Here is a 19,089-nt window from a genome sequence, read left to right as displayed (position 1 = left end):
TACCAGGGCAATCTAAGCAGTGTAGTGAAAACATGCAGAGCAAGACTTCTATAATTCTTTCCCACTCATTTACCAGCAGTGGCCAGAAGTTGTGTTCATCTGATTTTTTTTCTACACTTCCCTTCATATTATATCATTGTGTGGGTGTGCACTGGGAAATACATGGTGGATAACATTCACTCCAGTTTGGATCACATCACCAGAAAGAAGGGGAGCTTAGAATGGAAATCAGCAACTTTTGAATTTATGTATTTATTAAATTGCTGTCCAATAGACTCTCCAAAAATGATGTATTGGTGGATTTTTTTCCTAGAGAGGTTTTTTCCACATTCACCAACGCATCCAGTTTATTTTAAACTTGGTCCATTTTTGCTGGCTTCTCTCACCCAACCAACTAAATATTAGAAGCATATATAATAACCAATTCAGTGAAGAAAAATATGTGTTAAATCTGCAGGTTAGAATGCAGGACTTTGGCAAAGTATTAATGATAAATTTGAAAACTACATTCATTATGCTTAAAGTGTAAATCCAAATAGAAATACCTTAAATTCATACAAACTACTACAAATGCTGTCTATATGATCTAATAAACCTGTAACCGCTTTTAGATAAATTCCATTAAATTCAGCAAAATTCACTCCTGAATATTTATCTTATTTAAAACATTTTTATTAATTGTGCTAATTTTTACAGAATTCCTGGAATGCCTTAATACATATACTCCTTTTTTTAAAAAAAATGCTTTGATTTCATTTTTCAGCTGAAGGGAAAAGAAATGCAGGGTGTATGTGAGCACAAATGCTCAGAAAGGAAAGGTGCTGATGGATGTGGATGTCAGTGTGTGTGAGAAAGAGAACACAAGAGCATAGGGATGTATTCTGTAAGATAACCCATTTGAGGTAAATTGGTTCAAAAATTGTTGCTCTATGATGTTTTGCTCAACTGAAGGTTACAATGATGATACAGATATGAGAGATTTAGTAGTACAGTGCTGTTCAAAGGGTTTTGTTCAAAATTTGTTGGCAACAGGTTAATATTCATTTACATATGTCATTGCTTCAATTTTGTAAAGAGGTAAAATGAAGATTTTCAGTTCCAAGGGTATTATTTTGAGGGAGAGCAGTTATCTGGCTAACTGTTTGAATTAGCACTTTGACTCGCTCTTGCAAATGTAGGTTGTCTTGATGCTGCTGTAAGGCGTGTAGTCCAGAATGATTTACAAAGTCAACGGCAGCCTGGCAGAGTGAAAGAACATACACATTAGTATTGAAACTGTTAGTACACCCTGGATTAGAAAATATAATAATACTGTGATACACCATGCATAAAAGTCTACCTTTGGCCAGTACAGGAAGATAAGATGTAATAGTTCTAGATCTTGGCCTATTACTTGGACATCAGAAACAAGAAGGATATTTACAAGAGAAGGAAGAACAGCTTTTTGGTGCAACATTTCACAATAGGCAGCACCCTTGGCAGCTATATTGCACAACACTGTTAGAACCTAAGGAGGAAGATGGAATCAGAAACTAAGATGAGTAACTTCAGTTACCAATATCAATTTATACAGATATTAAAAACTTACCTTAAATATCTTACATTATTTACAAAGATTTCTTAATTGCCTTTCCACTAAGATTCAGGACACAGTATCAATGCATCTGAATCCTCACACATGAAAGCCAACAATACTTTATTGATTAGCCACATATAGTTTAAATTTGAATAAAGCCATAAAAATAAATAAAAAAGAGAAACTGCATTCAGAGGTACTTAGCGCCTTTATAATTTACCTCAATCCGATTTACATATATTTGGCTCTTACCTACATTATTTTATTCGAAAAGGGGCTGTTTAATATTTGTGTTCTGATCACAATAACATGTTTTTTTAAGATAAGGGGTACCAGTGAACCACTTGTCTTATATACAGTTGCAAATAATAATCTCTTTTTATATGATATGTATGTATGTTCATAGGGGATTTTACTGAATCTTCCACTTTCAAATTTCACATGGGTAAATTCCCTAAGATACTTGGGGCTTTTAAAATATATTAAATATATTTCAATTTGAAAATTAATGTATATGTAATTATATTTCTAAGTTCATCCATCCTATCATACCAGCCTTACTGAGAGTAACAATATATACAATATATATTCCTATATTGTATCAGAGATTATTTGTGCAACTATTTTCTGAACTTGATCAGCTACAGCTAAACAAGAGATGGGAAACCTACAATTCCTAATGTAATGTTTCAGCAGTACTATCCAAGTGGAGTCTAAATGAAGCTTAGTTTATTCTAACAGTAACAATTTTGGGAATCTCAATTTCCATGAAGTAATTTTCAACCAATAATTATATTCCCTAATTTTTGAGTGAGTAAAAATGGAAACATTCCCAATTTGGCTCTAACTGCAGCAGTTGGAATCTTTTATCCACACTCAATAAACTTATTTCAGTAGTTTACTTGAAAGGTCCAGAAAAAAAGACAAACATACATAAGCTGAGGTAATCTCCTGGTAACTCAAGAGATGGTAATCTGAGCACATCCAAACATGCTATGAAATTTTCAAATGTGCCCATTAGCCCATAATAGCTGAACATTTCTAATCTATAGAAATAGGAAATTATCTATGATCATTTGTTTAGCAACTGTTTAAAGTTAAGATGGTGGTTACGACCAGTCCTTGGAGTTTTGGCTATCCCAGCACTGCCTTGGTCAAGAGATTGCAATCTATGTGTTGGCAATCACACTTGATTGCCATTTGCAACCTTCTGGCAGAAAAGGTTTCAAGTTGCTGGGGGAAGTCCCATATGCATGTACTCTTCCCCAGTCCCTTTGCACCATGTGTGCACCCTCCCTAATCTATTGGACACCCGTACACAACCCTGACCTGTATTATTCCTCTTGTGCACCCTAATGCACCCTCCCCAACCTGTGCCTCTTGCGCATCCTCCACAATCAATGCCTCTTGCATCCCCTCTTGCACCCTACCTGACTCATGCCTCTCATGCACCCTCTCCTCCTCCAATTCACACTTCTTGTGCATCCCCACACGCACACTCCCTGATTCATAGTGCACCTCTCCTCTCATGCACCTTTCCTAACCCACACACTACTTGCTCTTCCCCTTGCACCCTCCTGACCCATGTTACACCTCTCGCACACCCTTGTCAACCTTCCCCAATACTCTTAAGGACGCCCTCACTCCTTTTGCATTGTCCCTGCATATTGTGTAAAGATCAGTTTTCTGAAGCAGCTATTTTGCCTTGATTAGTGGCAGGGCAATTTCATGTATGTCTTCAACTTAACCTTGCCAAAAATATCACTAAAATATCACTATTCGAATCAAATTGTGAATACGCAGTTCCAGATTTTTCACAATGACAACATTTTAGAAACAATATTTTTACCTACCAGCAACCTGATCACCTGATAAGAACATAAGAGCTTCAACAGATACGGAAAGACTTCCAGGCTGAGCAGAGCAGAACAAGATGTGGTGCTGCGAACTGAGAACAATACAGAAAAATCAGGCATTCATTTACAGGTAGTCCTTGACCTAGGCCATTTGTTTAATGATAGTTTAAAGTTATGATCATGTTAAAAAAATGACTTATGACCTGTCCTTGAAATTATAGCCATCACACACAAACCCCAGTCACCTGATTAGAATTCAGATTCTTGGCAACTAACTCCCATTTACAACAGTTGCACCATCCTGCAATCATGTGATACTGATTTGTGGCCTTCCCAGCTATCTTCCAATAAGCAAAGTCAATGGGGAAGCCAGCAGGAAAGGTGGAAAATCATGATCATGTAATGTCTTGCTTAATAACCACAGTGATTCAATTAATGACCATGGCAAAAAGGTCATAAAATTGGGTGCAGTCCCATGATGCCTCATTTAACTGGATTTTCCAGTCCCAATTTTGGTAAGTTGAGGACTCCCTGTCTGGAAGTTAAGTCATGTCAACCAATTTATTTTTTTGTTGGTTTGAAACATTTCACTGTTTATCCAAGTAGCTTCTTCAGTCAGAGAAAGTTATTCCAACTCCTAAAATTCTTAGGCATCATTAAGTATGGCCTCACTGCTGAACCTGTAAAATGCTCTTAATCTTCTTGGGGACTGATAAGACAGCAGCACAAAAATGGGGGAGAGGTTGTGTCTGAAGTTTCCACTTCTATTGAGGGAAGGCTTTTCAACTAAATGGACACCTTCACTCCTCTCAAGCCATTTGCCATATGTCCCCAAAAATAACACCTATCCCGAAAATAAGCCCTAGCTTTTTTACACGTGCACCCAATATAAGCCCTACCACAAAAATAAGCCCTGGTTTGGGGGCGAGGCACATGCGTAAAAATCAACCTAGGGTGGGGTGGAGCTGCCCCACGCGCCCCACACCCACTTAGGACTGCTGCAGCCAGACTTCCCACGCCCTGACACCTGTCACGCTGCTGCCTGAGTTCTTCTGCGGCCGCTTGCCATGTGGCGCATCATGCTACTGCTGCCACTCAGAGGCTACACGGCGCATCACACAGATGCTGCAAGCGGCAGCAGTGCAATCTGCACGACGAGCCACACAATTTCCTACTGCAAGTGGCGGCAGCGGCATGATTGGCGTGATGAGCCATGTGGCCTCCTGTTGAAAGCGGCGATGGCAGCGTGATGCACCATGTGGCATGCGGCCACAAGCAGCCACAGAATTCAGGTAGGGTGCGATGGGTTGGGGCGTGGGAGGCCTGGCTGCAGTGGTCCTAAGGTAAGCATGTAAGACATCCCCCGAAAATAAGACCTGGTGCCTCTTTTGGAGGCAAAAAATAATAATATAAGACCGGGTCTTATTTTCAGGAAAACACGGTATCTTCTCTGTCCAAAATGTGAATATTATTGTCCTCAAGAATGCCCTTTTTCTTTTAAATGAAGGTATACTGCTGATTCTGGTCCTGTGGTGCTGTTTCTCCTGTGCTGGGCCATTTATGTAGAGCTCTGAACTCCTCACTGCACTGAATTGCATACACTATATTGCTCTTCTTATGTTTTGGTGTCCAGTCTTTAGGGTGGACAAGCCTCTGTCTCAGTGTGTTGGTGAGTTTGAAGAACACATGTATGTGGTGTTTCCCAAATATCTGTTTTAGCTTCTCCAATACATCAGCCATGTAAGGAAGGACCAGATTCTTCTGCTGACTCTGAGTCTCAGCTTGCCTGCCATTCTTTTGTTGGATCCAAATGCTGATTTAATAAAGGCCCAATCTGAATATCCATAAGCCTTAGAGAGCTGTCCTCAGATGCCTGTATTCCTTCTTTTGGGCATCCCTGGAGGTGGGAATGTTTTCTGCCTGTGACGTAATGTCCAGATGACTCCTAGTTTATGTTGGTGGTAGTGGTGGGAGTCAAACAGCAGTTATTGGGTTCTGTGTGGTAGTTTCCTGTAGCTTTCCATTTCTAGGTTGCCATAGGACCCAACAGAAGTGGAGTTCAAGCATAACCTGTCCTCTACTTTTTATGCTGCTCTTTCGTTAGTCCCAGCAAGATTAAGACCTCTTCACAGGTTCTCCAGGGAGGACACACTTAATGACCCCTAAGAATTTTAAGAGTTGGTACATTCCAAAAACTCTGTCTGCTCAGATTACCCCTAACCAACTTGCTCAGACTGAAGAAGCTACTTGGATAAGCAGTAAACCATTTCAAACCAACAAGAAAATAAGTTGCCATGCCTCAACTTCTAGACAATTCTACCTGGATGACTGAAAATCTTCATCGATATATTGAGGACTACCTGTATTTCACTTAGTACATACAGGTAATATGGAGTTGAACAAGAACTGTATTACTGAATCTGAAGTTTACCACTTCTCAAAAACAGATTTTGCTCTGAGCAAGGATGCTCTATCCTTCTACAATGTGCACTGTCTTTATTAATCTGCAATGTTCTAAAATTAGACAGTTGTTCATATTCTAACCAATTCTTTTAACTGAGTTCTTAGTATTATCAAAGCTATTACTCTTTGGAAGAGTATAAATGGCAACAAAAGAAAGACTAGCAATCCTGTTGTTCTCTGAACCAGAACATCCGAGATGTGTTCAGGGGACATACCGGTGAGGTTGTTCATGAGCCACAGACATTCGCTCACAACAAAGGTATGTATGGGGAGGAAATACTGCATAAAGACAAATAAGGCCTTCAGAAGGCACTCTTCCTTTATTAGCAGTTCATCAGTATTTGCTTCATCTTCCACAATAAGATTGCCAACACACCGCACAACAGGGCATATCAACTGAAAGTAAAATAAAATGAGATATATTCAGAAAAAAGTTTCAGAGTCTTAGTCTGGTAAATCCAATATACAGTATTTCCCTTTCACTTTACCAATTCTAGACTCTCAACAGAAGTTGTTGCTATCCGAGAGGACAATTCCAGCAACAGTTGCACTAGGGATAGCACAGTCCTTTGGGAGATCAATAATGAATTGTTCACTTGGCTACAAATAGAAGGAAACCAAAAGATAAGCATTCTGTTTCAGCAACATGGATACAGCCCAATGTTTCTCCTTTCCACTATTGTAATCCTCCCCACATTCATTTTTCAGGAGCACCAGATTTTGAATGTTCACAATCTGAGTGGAAGCCATGGAATGTAAGAAACACAGATTTAGCTACAGTAGAAGCTTCTTAGCAACTTTGATCTATTATCTAGAACAGGGATCCCCAACCCCCGGTCTGTGGACCACATGCCAGGAACCAGTCCTCACAAACAAGCAAAGCTCCATCTGTGGGATGCAGGCAGCATACAAAACCACACACACCCCCGGACCACGGAAAAATCTCTCTCCACGGAACCAGTCCCTGGTGCCGAAAAGGTTGGGGACCTCTGATCTAGAAGCTTGCCTCTTTGGGTTTACATTATCTTATAGGAAAGAAATTAGAATATACCTTCTATTTATTCCAGATCTGTAAAGTAATGGATTTATTTCATATGTTGAAGACTGCATTTATAATAATCTAAATAGAAATTTAGATGTGTGGAAATATCACTTCTGGTATTCATAATATGTATTGATCTCATTCCACAAACATCTATAGGATTCCATTCTAAATGATATGATATATGGTAAATATCTGTTTTCTTATTCCAGAATGCAGGACATACAATAATGGTCTAAAGTTAGAGTAAGACAGATGAACTGACTATAATGGGGTGAATCCTGTTCATATTTCAATACATCCACAGCTTTCATCAAACTGGCATGCCCTCATTACCTATCAATGGGACTATTATAATCTATTCAAAATGGTTGGTGGGTGGAAGGTTACCTTTATGTCAGTAGAGAAATCTGCAGTTTTCTTGGCAACATTTTTGGAAATGTGTTTTGTCATTGCCTCCTTCCTAAGGCTGGCAAGATTGACTGGCCCACCCAGCTGGGCTTGTGTCTAAGGCAGGATTAGAATTCAGAGTGTCCCAATTTCTACACCACTACCTTTAAGTAGTACATCAAACTGGCTTGCTCAGTTCAAAATTGGACTATCCTTATCCAAAATTTTCAGCTAATACAAAATGCAGCCTGGTAATGGGGACCTCCTAATAATATTTCACAATACCAGTACTTCAGGAATTGTGCTGGCTACCAATTTGTCTCTGATACAATTCAAGGTACTAGTAATAAAGGCCTTTATTGCTTGGGGCATAGAGGTATGCAGGGCTGCTTATTCCAAGCACAAGGTGTGCAACACAGGAACCATATTAAAAGTCACTATCCTGCACTCTCAAGGGGCAAGAGCAGGGGATTTAGAAACAAGCATTTTTCTTGATAGGGAACTGCTTTCCTCTGGAAATAAAATCAGCATCCTCACTGTTAATATTTAGAAAACTGGTGAAAACTCACTGTATTTAAGCAAGCATTCAGAAATTAAGATATGTAGCTAGTATGTAGTTGAGCATTATAAATGATATTGTCAATATGACTTTTACTACTGATATTATATGTATGAATGTGTATGGTATTGCTTTTTATTGCACCTGTTTTTGTAAGGCATTCAGATTGTGTTTTTTTCCCCTGGAGCAAAATAAAAGCACTTGTAAATATATAAACCCAGTTCTTTTTCTCCTGATTTTTCAATTGTACTGGTAGCTGGTTCTGTCTTTCTTTGTTCTTGCTCTTTGACTTCAGGCAGATTGGAAATTTCTCTTTTTTCCCCTGATTTTCTGACATAATCATGTCACCTTAAAAATCCAATGATATGATGCCAAAGGACCAACTTTCTATGTTATTTTTTATTGTAAATCAATGTATCCTATCAAAGGATTGTTTTGTTCTGTTTTCTATTTATTGACCCACACACCTTCTAAAAAAACAACAGAAAGGCAACCAGAGAAGTAATCTAGCACATGAACTAACCTCATGTCCTGTTTAAAATAACAATGTTTTCTTCTTCAGGGAAAGCCTGTAACCAAATTGTTTAATGACTAGCCCTGCTACCAACTGTCTTTTGCCCAACATTTTCCCCATCCTTTGTTGCTAAGGAGATTAATTAATTCTTTAATGCCCACTCCCCCCACAATGACACTAGGTTTTTTTTCTCACAATTTATCTACAAGGCCTGGAATGAAAAATTATGCCTACTGCTTAACGTTTATTCCCCTCTATATGCTGACTACTATTTCAGACCTTCATTGTCCACAAAACATATTTACCTGCAAATAATGTAGTGAAGACCCCAGGCACATTCCACTGCAGTTCCTATTCCGTCTTCCAGCCTGGAACAAACCAAGTGAAGCATGTGTTGAGGGAGGGTGGATTCTAAGAGCAACCTGCAGACAAAAAGAAAATCTTATTTAGTTACTAAGTAGAGAACTAAGCAGTCAGATAAGCACTGTCATATCAGAGAAGCTTATATGGTGTGAAAGGAAACACTATACTATGGAGGCCTTGATAAATGCAGCAAGAATTTATATACAATTTTATAGGGATACTACATGTTAATTTTCTGCATTTATTAAAATGTATATAGGTACTGACTAAGGCATCAGGCTAGAAGTGGGGAGGCTCTAGTCCTGCCTTAGGCACCAAGACAGTTTGGTAACCTTGGACCAGTCACTTTTCTCAGTTTTAGGAAGGAGACAATGACAAACCACTTCTGAAAAATCTTGCCAAGAAAACTGCAGGGACTATCTAGGCAATCTCCAAGAACTGAGCATGATTAAGAAGAAATTTTAAAAATGTATTCTTTACCTTAAGACCAAGGAAGATACAAAACAGGGGTCTTCAAACTTGGCCCTTTTATGACTCATGGACTTTAACTCCCAGAATTCCTCAGCCAGGCACGCTGGCTGAGGAATTCTAGCAGTTGAAGTCCATGAGTCATAAAAGGGCCGAGTTTGAAGACCCCTGATATAAATGAAAAGGAAAAAACAGATTATTTCTTTTTTATGGGAGGTTGTGCAAGTGCCTGGCAAGAGGCAGCTTACCAGTGAGAAGCAGCCCACTAGAGGCTAGCCTACTAAGAAGCACCCCACCTCATTTGCCCCATATCACCCAGGACACTGTTGCTGCAGGAGCAGTTTCCAAGAGACATACCTCCTTGAGCAGCCCTCGTGCCCCAGCTTGGCACTGCCAATGTCCAATGAGGGCAGGAGGAACTGAGAAATGGTATTTGGATCCACGTGGGCATCACATAACCACATAAGCATGTAATTCCTAATTTGAATTTCACTTACGGTATGATTTCAGCTGGAGCTTCCTTGGATTGCAAGAGTTGTGACAGAACATAGCCAACACCTTCTTGTATCGTCACATGAGGAGACTGAAATTAAGCAATCCAACTCATCATCCAATAGTTTAGGGTCAAAGAGTCAGTTGGAGAAGGAAGCAGAGAATAGCAACACATGCACAAGAAAACAGATTGTTCTAAATATCTCACAAATTGTGCAGAAATATCCTACAAAATCCTCTTGTTTGGTAGATTGTGCTAAGTTCAATGAAGAAAAAGTTGTAATGCTGACAATTCAGTTGCCTAAATTCAGTAGCATTTCTAACAGTTTTGTGCAGAAAATGATATATTAGACCTGTGGACAAGGTTACCTATACAAGAACTATCTCAAAATATATACTCTTAGAAATACTCAAAAGTTTCTCAATAAGTTAAGCAACTCTTAGTAATACAGTTAACAAGCTATACTAAAAAAAAAAGGAAGCTACCCTCTTTGAAAATTATTTTAATGTCTTAAGTAACTGTAAGATATAGCACATGCTATGGAAAAAGGAGATTCCGGTTTTTTTAGTCATGGAGAACAAAAAATGAGTGCATTATAATAGTTGAAGCATTCAATCAAGACTAGGAATACCCATTTACTCTTGAATGTCATTGCAAGTCCTTGGGCCAGTCATTATTTTTCAGTGTAATTTAAAACCCACAATTATTATAGTAAGAATTAAAGAAAGAAAATCTCACATTTACATCAGGAAGGCCAATAAAAATGTAATAAATAAAAGTAATTCATTACTCAAAAACTGATAGTCAAAAATGGCTGGGCTAAGAATTATATTTGATACTCACCTGGATACAGGATGCCAACACCGGGATAATGCCCTGAGGTAGAAGGTGCTTCTTCACAGCTTTCATCTCAACTACTAAGTTCCCTAATGTGTATAAACACAGCTCCTGAAATACATTAGGAAAGAATATGTTCTCCTAGTCTAACTGCAGCTTTATAAACAAGAGCTGCAAACAAGAGTAAGATTAGTAAATATTTGGAAATTTAGATGCATAACTATGCTATAGGAGTAAAAAGGTAAAGTATATAATTTCTATAGCAACAGAAAAAAACCAAGTATGTTTTATAGCATACACGAAGCATTCCCATTTGGATGTTGGGATCTAGGTGAGATGTGTTTTTAAAGTGTTTTTTAACAAGTTTCTACTGTGCAAAACAACTCATCTAATTTCCATATGATCCTCAGAACCTTCCCTCCTGGAATCAAATGGTCTGCTCTTACACCATCAAAATTGCAAAAAAAAAAAACACCTTGGCTTATCAGATCTGTGCCATACGAACTCAGTTTGTTGCCACTACCTGGTAGATGACCACGAACATTTTGACTTACCTTTTCTTTTTAAAGCAAATAATAGCTTACTGAAAAGAATCATTCTGAAATTACAGTACATTCTATAAGTGGAATTACACAGGGTTAGTAATTTAGTCACTTCTGGCTTACCAGAAGTAAGAACTATTAAGCACAAGAATCCATCTTACCATGAGAGCTACACTGTGTCCAGAGAGGTAAGTCAAGAGATAAGAAGTTGCTGGTAAGCATGCTTCGACCACAGCAGGATCAGTAGACAGTGAAAGTTCGTGTAAACAGCAAGCTGCATCCATCTGCAGGTTGGCTAGATTGCTGGTAAATAGGCCAATCAGCACAGACATACTTCCCTCCAACCTATCAATTAAAACATATATATTCTCCTGATACATTGCATCCTTGTTGGATACGTCTAAGCAAAGGAAAGCAATGCACAGTTGAAAGTAACCTAGAACAGTTACAAGTAATCTGACTCTTGTTAGCCCTTCAGCTAGTTCAGACAAGATGCACAAACTATGAATATTAATATTATCTACATTATAAGGCTACAATAACAAAAGCTTACAAGTCTGAAAGTATTTCTCGCCTCCTTTACTTTTACTTTCCAGAAAACTAGGGAGGATCTAGTTCTTCCTTCTGTCTTTCAAGATCATTCCCACATACCATTACAACCCAAGAGGCCAGGATAAGCAAAAGTGAATAGCATTTATGGAACCAGAACAACAACAAAAAAAACCTGAGTCTCACCAGGAGAACTGGAATAGAATACAACATGTACATTTTTGAACACAAATCAGAAAGTTTAAAGATATGGTTTCTCTTTCCCCTTCCAAATTTGAGTTATCTATTTCAGGTTTGAAGTACATCAGCTAAGTGGAGCAAAGGGGCTGCTAAGTAACTCCCCATTCATAATATTTGTTTCTGAAGCTGTTGATTTTTTCCTATGTAAGAAAAGGCAAAGGTACAAAATTATCTACATTCAAAACACTGAACAGTAATAGGTGCAGTAGTTCATCTTCTTAACCTTTGTATAAATCAGAATTGAATTCCTATAATCTGACCTGCTAAAATAAAATTAATATCTAACCTCTTAGTGAGGACTGAAAGTTAATTAAATTAACCAAGAAAATGGATGCTCCTCTACATATGAAATGTGAATATTTTGTAATTTAAGTGTTTATATACAAACTTAAATTTTCTCCTTCTCTGCCAAGCAAAAGACTGTAAAAGCAAAGACATAAATATTTATGAAGAAGGAACCAAAGCAATGCCTTTCCTACCAAGTAACCAAGAAAGGCAGACTCCTGTTGGTATATCTTTATATTTTTCTTTTTAGGGAGGTTTTTACTACTACTATTGCTTCCTATTCCAGGTCAAATGCAAACACTTGATTTAGAGGGAAAATTAACTTAATCTCCCTTAAGTTCCAGCAAATTCCTTTAAACTCTATTTGCTTACTCAATGACGAATACATTATAATACATATAAAAATGGATAACAAATGCAGTCTTCAAGACCAAATGCAGAAAAAAGGCAGTAAAACTGGAATTCTGTAATATGATGCTCTGCTTTAAAAGACATACATTAAAAGATGCCTTCTGGATTCAACAGGAAAATTTCCTGAAAGCTCTAAAACCAATTGCTTAAGCTACATATACTCTTAAATCTAGACACTGAAACAAGTAATAAGGTAGATGCTCCTGAATCTAGACATTGAAATAATGAGCCAAATCTTACCAAACGACCAAATCAGCCATTTCCCAATGGTTATATGTAGATGTTCACTAGCATATAAGTCAAGATCAAAGCCTTGGAGGAGCCATGTTACCCAGCATGGTACCTTCTGAAAACAGTACAGCTGGGGGGGGGGGGAGGCAGTGGGAAAGGTCTTTTGCCCAGATACTTCTGAAATGTGGCAGCATGAAGTCTAGGTCATCCTATCCAGCCAAAGAAGCAATTTCTACTAGGACAACGGTTCTCAACCTAAGGGTCGGGACCCCATTTGGGGTCGATCGACCATTTCACGGGGGTCGCCAAGCAAGGCTGTCCGCCATTTTTTTTCCCTTTTCTGGCGGGTGCCTTACCTCCCTTGAGCTGGGCCAGCTGGTGGTCAGCCTGCTCCGTCTCTGCCGCTTGCCAGCTATGCCTTGGCCGGCGCAGGGGGCGGAAGCAAGCATGTGCGGCGCTCCCGGGCAGGGAAAGTCCTCGACATACGACCGGTTGGGTAGTCCTCGACTTATGACCGGTTTAGTCCTCGACTTACGACCGGTTTAGTCCTCGACTTACGACCAGTTGGGGGTCGCGGCATTAAAAAGGTTGAGAACCACTGTACTAGGATCATTCTATAATGGAAGCATACATCAGCTAACCTGATAAATTTCTGCTGGATTTCTCTGTACTGTAGTCCTTGTCGAAGAAGATGCATAGAGGCTGTTCTGTCTTCTGTTCCTCTCTGGGTCTTTTTTAAAAGCTGTGAAACCTACCAGTGAGCAATACTGAATCAACACAAAACTTTACAGAGAAACCAAATCTGAGATGGAAGCTTGTTTTTATTTTACTTAGTATGAAAGGCAAAAATAAACCACATTTTGCAGCAGGAGAAACTTTTTTGTCAAGAAAACAAATGGATCATAGAATAAATCAATCCAGAATTTTCACTCAAGGAATAAATGGCCACCCAAATGATGAAAATCAAGATGGGTATAGCTAAAGCATGGATGACTATCCAAAATGGACCAACTGCAGCTGGCCTACCAGGAATAATCGATAAAACTTTTTCTTGCCATCATTTGTAAACCTAAAGACACTCCTCTGTTCAATAGTGAATACAGGTAGTCTTCGACTTACAACAGTTCATTTAGTGACCATTCAAAGTTACAAAGGCTTTGAAAAAAGTGACTTATGACTGTTTTTCCCACTTACAACCACTGCAGCATCCCTACGGTCACATGATCAAAATTCAGATGCTTAGCAACTGCCTCATATTTAGGATGGTTGCAGTGTCACAGGGTCATGTGATCACTTTGTGACCTTTCGATAAGGAAAATCAACGGGGAAGCCATGTTACTAACAACTGCAGTGATTCATTTAACAACTATGGCTAGAAAGGTCATAAAATGGGGCAAAATTCACTTAACAAACATCTCATTTAGCAATGGAAATTGTGGGCTCAATTGTGGTCACACGTCTAGGACAATCTGTACCATCTTCCCACACAGACATAGCTGCCCATACTATCTTTATTATCTTTCTCCTTTCAGGACAAGAATTTGGTTTACACGCCTTTATTGTTTATTTATTGATTAAATTTATAAGCTGTTCATTTGTCACTTTGTTTACTCCATTCTTAGTGCTCCTGTTTATGGCTCTAGCCAGCCTGGAATGGAAAATGGAACAATTTTATAGCCGTTCTTGTTGCCCCAGCACCTTCTTAATCTTGAGTGGTCTCCAAAAGATAAGCAGGGAGTCAATGGGAGACTGCAAGCAGTCTGCAAAGATGCAAGTAGATTGGGAGTTAAAAAGAAACACATCCCAGAAGGCAGTGAAAATACACTTCCACAGAGTTGCCAAGAAAGCCACATAACTAAACTCATGATCTTACCAGGAGCTAAGCTTGACTTGAGTGTGACTTAACCCAAGCCATTCCTGTTCAATCTCTGGGAGAAAAAAGCATCTCAGAAGCTTACAGCCACTTGCTCACCTGAAGCTAATTGATACATAACAAGAGGACTGATGGCTTTCGTGTATGGAAAAGGCCTATTGATCTTACTGAAACATTTAATATCACAAGGACCCTCTTCCTCCATTCATCAATCCTAATTTTATTTCCAGTGTAAAATAACAATATTATTATAGTTTATTTAGAGTAGAAAAGAGAATTACAAAAAATAAAAGTTTAATAACATTAATAAACTTAGCAAATGTTAACTGTTATATCCCAGACAATATGCATTAGGAATACATTCCTGTGCAGCTAGAACACAATTGTACACCAGGTTCTAATTTCAAAGAAGAAAACAAATTGCAACTAAAGGTATTGTTTGCTTAATTTAAATCTGTAATTTACAGGAAATAAATTAAGAAAGGCTGAGGTAGCCCCAGTAAATTAAAAAAAAATAGCTAATCAGCAAAAAAATTACAGTATCATGTTTGTCCCAGAACCCCTGCTTTGTCTAGGACAATGGAATTTTATTATCTCTACCCTCTAAGAATGGAACATCCAACCTCTTAAAATAACTCAAAACAAAACAGAGCTCTAGATGGATAGAGCGATGCCAGACATTCAACCTAGCTTTAGAAAAGCTTAAGGAACAAAAGACAATTTTTGCTAAGTTACACTGGATAACTGAGAAAGTCAAATACCAAAAGGAAATCAATGTTTATAGAAAGATTTTGATTTGTGTCAATTATCTCAAACTGTGGAATGCCCTAAAAAACCTGGAATCCTAGAATATTTCATTGTCTTCATGAAAAACCTATACACAAGTAGTCAGTCTAAATCAGTGATGGCAAACCTTTTAGAGACCGAGTGCCCCAAAACTGGCCCCGCCCCTGCCCCACCCCTGCCCTGCCCCGCCCCACTCCACCCCCTGCCCCGCCCCCACTCCACCCCATCCTGCCTGCCCACAGGGCCACTCACCGCCTCCAGGGCCCGCCGCAGATCGCCCAGGCAGTCCAGCAGCGCCATGGCAGCCATGCCCTCTGCCCGCGCCCCACAGCCTCAACTGTGTGCAGAGTCTTGTCTACGCTGCCTGGCTGAGCTGCTCTGCGTGGGCCATGCTCGGGGGCGACTCTCCTCCAGGGGGTTGTTGATGAGGGGGTCGCGGGCGGAGGCAAGGCTGGGGCAATGGCATGTGTGCCCACAGAGAGGGCTCTGAGTGCCACCTCTGGCACCCGTGCCATAGGTTCGCCACCACTGGTCTAGATAGAGCATGGCAAAACAGGCTGGCTTCAGGTCAGCAAAAAGGTAAGGTAAAGTAAGGTACTCTCCTTTATGCAGAATATATATTGAGGGAAGCTGAATTGGAAGAAGATGGCTGTCATTTGAAAACTGGAGGAAGAAACATGAATATTATGCTGACAAAACTACTTTAAGGAAATGGAAATATTCTGCAAGCTGTCATAATGAAAGTTACGGAACACAGTGAAAAAATGGAACTCAAATTAAATATATAGAAGCTACTGACAACCAGTACAGCAACCAGAAATTCAAAAATGACAATTAAGATATTGAAGTGGTAGATACAGTCTATTTTTTAGGACTATCAATAGTAAAGGACCAACAGTCAAAAATATTCAGATCCTGGGATGTCTCTAAACCTATAAAGATCAGAATCAAGCAGGCAATAGTTTTCCTCTGACACTCTATAAAAACAAAAGTGATCTTTTAAGAAGCAGGGTAAAAAGAGTTTTGATGAATTTTGGTGTTGATATTGGAAAGGACTGTTGTTAGTACCCTGGATTATCAAGAAAACAAACAGAACAAATCAATCCAGAGTTGTCACTCAATATGGCCACTCAAATTATAATTGTTTGGTCTCCTTATGTAAAGACCTACCTCTTTTGAGAAGTCTATAATGCTGGTAATGGTGAAAAGAAAGAGAGAAGCAAGGTGAGCAGACTTGATGGTAGCAATGATGTGTGCACCACTGAAAGACCTGAAGGACCAGGCTGAGGAACTATCACCCTGGAGAAGATCTATCTATGTAGTCATTAATGGTCAAAACTGACACATGTCACATAATCTGATAGCATGTAATCAATCACTCTTTAAGAATGCTGAAGGGAGGGCATTAAAGCAGTCTCTGGAAAATGGCCACAGTACTTTAGGTAAGTTTCCAGAAAGTTGATAACCCAAAGACTGGAACTGAATATACTGCAGTGAATTCCAATTCATTTAGTGAAGTATACATTACCTCTTCCTCTGATAAAAGAGCTGCTGCCTCACCATCCATTTCAACTTCTCCATCTGATGACTTGTCTTCACATAAACGCCGCTTACTGAACAACTGTTTTAGCCTCCGTGCACTTCTCAGAGCTGTAACAAACTTGCAAAATTATCAAAGTGTCCTTGTATAAAAGGAAGACCGAAAAGAATCTTTTAATGTTATTATACAAGATTGCACAGCTGTTCAATTATGTAAAAATGCAATTGACAAGGGAAAGCATAATGAAAGCTTATACAGATGAATCAACTGGAATCTTTTGAGACATTTAGTAAAATTAACCTTTTTTTATCTAAGTTAAAATTTTTGGATGGAATCATGCGAAAATGACAACATTCATTAAGTGGGATAAAAAATAATGAATTGCCTCAGCTCAAAACTAAATAAGGAAATTAGAAACACGAGTTACCTGCTTCTCTCTCTCTCCACCAGGTTCGCAGGTGCTCAACACTGCATCCATGTGAATGATAACAACTTCTCTTCCAGCTTTTCGGACCAGCCGTTCCAGGTACCAAAGCAGCCATCATGCTCGAAAACCCGAGACTGAACGAAAAGAAACAATAACCAAAAATCAGACACAGGACTGTGGCATGAGATGTCGCTCTCTTTTTAAAGTCCAACTCAGTCAGCTCCAGTTCTGATTTGGGCTCTGAGTTTATACATTCGTTTTCTGTACGACTCCTAACGTCGCATTCACCCGACTCAGCAAGAGGCGCTCTATCAACGCCAGCCCACCTTTCCTCAGCGCTTTCGAAGAGAGCCAAAGGGGAAATGGGGCATCATGGAGCAGGTGACTCCAATCATCTTTTCCTGAAGGCCTTTTCCCGGTGCGAAGGGCTACTACTGTACGCCGTTCCTAGGACAGAACCAAAACAAGCAACCTCCCTTCTCCGGCCCACGTCGGCTCCCCGCAGCCTTTTCCCGCGGAGACACACGCTTCACGTAGCCGGGGAACGTCTGCGCAGCAGAAAGGGGCGGGCCGTGTTGTTCGGCCACGCCTGGAAAACGGGGGGGGGAGGGAATGGGAACTGCAGATTGGAGGGTTGTAATGTGGCGCGCGACTGTCCCTGGGGGTGTCTCTCAGAAGGGGGTGGCGGAGCTAAAGTGATATTTTTGGGGGGTGGGGTGTAGAACTTGGATGACAGGTGGGACCCAGGCTTTAATTTGACAATTTAATCTGACAGTGTAATATGACAAGGTGACTAAATTAACGAATAAGGGAAATGCTGAGGACATAGGGTTATCAGTGCATGTAATATAGATGTTTGTGCAGGTAAGAATATCAAACCTTGCTGTCAAGCAAAATCAAGCTTTTAATAGTGAGTGCCATACCAAGTGTACTAATCAGACAGGTGGTAAGGAAGTAAGGGAACTCAGGCACCACACAGGTTATGTAGAAATTCAACATTATGCAAGCACAAGCAATAAAACATAGTCAAACTAGAGTTTTCATTTTCTTTTTCATTGCAAACACAAAATCTGGAAGCAATTTCAAGATAGAAACTAGCTTAAATGTATTCTCATCTTTGGGTAAAAAGGATCAGTTTAACCATCTCTACTTCACATTGCTGTGGGGGATAATATATACCTCTATTGACTCATTAATCTTTATCCTGATTCATATTAAAAGAATCAATAAGGATTCAATTTTTTTTACCTTAAAGGGAGAAAACACTTTCCCTAGTTTTAGTATTTTACTAATGTTAAGCAACACTCAAATATTATATATAAAAGTGAAAACAGAACAAAACTAAACAACAACAACCAAAAGAAAACCCTTCTTCATTTTAAACCCAGAACACAAAACTACATTAGGGCTTTCATAGTTTTACAAAAGGAACAAACAGACAAAGCTAAACAAAGCAAAACATCAGCAAAAAAAAAGAGGGCATACATTTACAAACTTATTGTATACATATAAAGCTACCTTAATACTATATTTCAATACATATGTCAAAACTTATAAAATCCATCCTAATTAAACCATTAAATTTAAGTCACTCCCTCCAGCTTGTCTTCATATAATAAGTTTTTCTTCCTCTCAAGGGTGTCA

At 39.2% G+C, this 19,089-nt stretch overlaps 1 protein-coding gene across 1 annotated transcript; it reads right to left on the bottom strand.

The window, feature by feature from the left end:
• Nucleotides 1–112: 112 nt before the first annotated feature.
• On the bottom strand, nucleotides 113–17,945 carry TMCO6 (transmembrane and coiled-coil domains 6). Its single transcript, XM_015811599.1, has 13 exons — nucleotides 17,772–17,945; nucleotides 17,446–17,579; nucleotides 17,007–17,128; nucleotides 13,461–13,570; nucleotides 11,265–11,448; nucleotides 10,568–10,672; nucleotides 9,729–9,814; nucleotides 8,706–8,822; nucleotides 6,384–6,495; nucleotides 6,111–6,291; nucleotides 3,430–3,524; nucleotides 1,340–1,507; nucleotides 113–1,238 (listed from the first exon to the last, which is right to left on the bottom strand). The coding sequence occupies exons 2-13, from the start codon at nucleotides 17,561–17,563 to the stop codon at nucleotides 1,062–1,064; spliced, it is 1,575 nt and encodes a 524-aa protein (XP_015667085.1). The 5' UTR covers nucleotides 17,564–17,579; nucleotides 17,772–17,945; the 3' UTR covers nucleotides 113–1,061.
• Nucleotides 17,946–19,089: the final 1,144 nt, after the last annotated feature.

This window comes from Protobothrops mucrosquamatus, unplaced genomic scaffold (genome assembly GCF_001527695.2).
Source record: "Protobothrops mucrosquamatus isolate PMUCROS unplaced genomic scaffold, P.Mucros_1.0 scaffold45, whole genome shotgun sequence".
In the NCBI taxonomy this organism is placed as follows: domain Eukaryota; kingdom Metazoa; phylum Chordata; class Lepidosauria; order Squamata; family Viperidae; genus Protobothrops; species Protobothrops mucrosquamatus.
This window is presented reverse-complemented; position numbering and strand designations above follow the sequence as displayed.

Bases quoted from the DNA above. Each gene is read 5' to 3' on its own strand.
- TMCO6 (XM_015811599.1), bottom strand. From the start codon at position 17,563: ATGATGGCTGCTTTGGTACCTGGAACGGCTGGTCCGAAAAGCTGGAAG. The intron at 8,823-9,728 runs GTAAGTGAAATT...TTTTGTCTGCAG, and splicing joins GCTCCAGCTGAAATCATACC to GTTGCTCTTAGAATCCACCC. The intron at 6,292-6,383 runs GTAAAGTGAAAG...TTTTACTTTCAG, and splicing joins CTGTTGAGAGTCTAGAATTG to TTGATATGCCCTGTTGTGCG.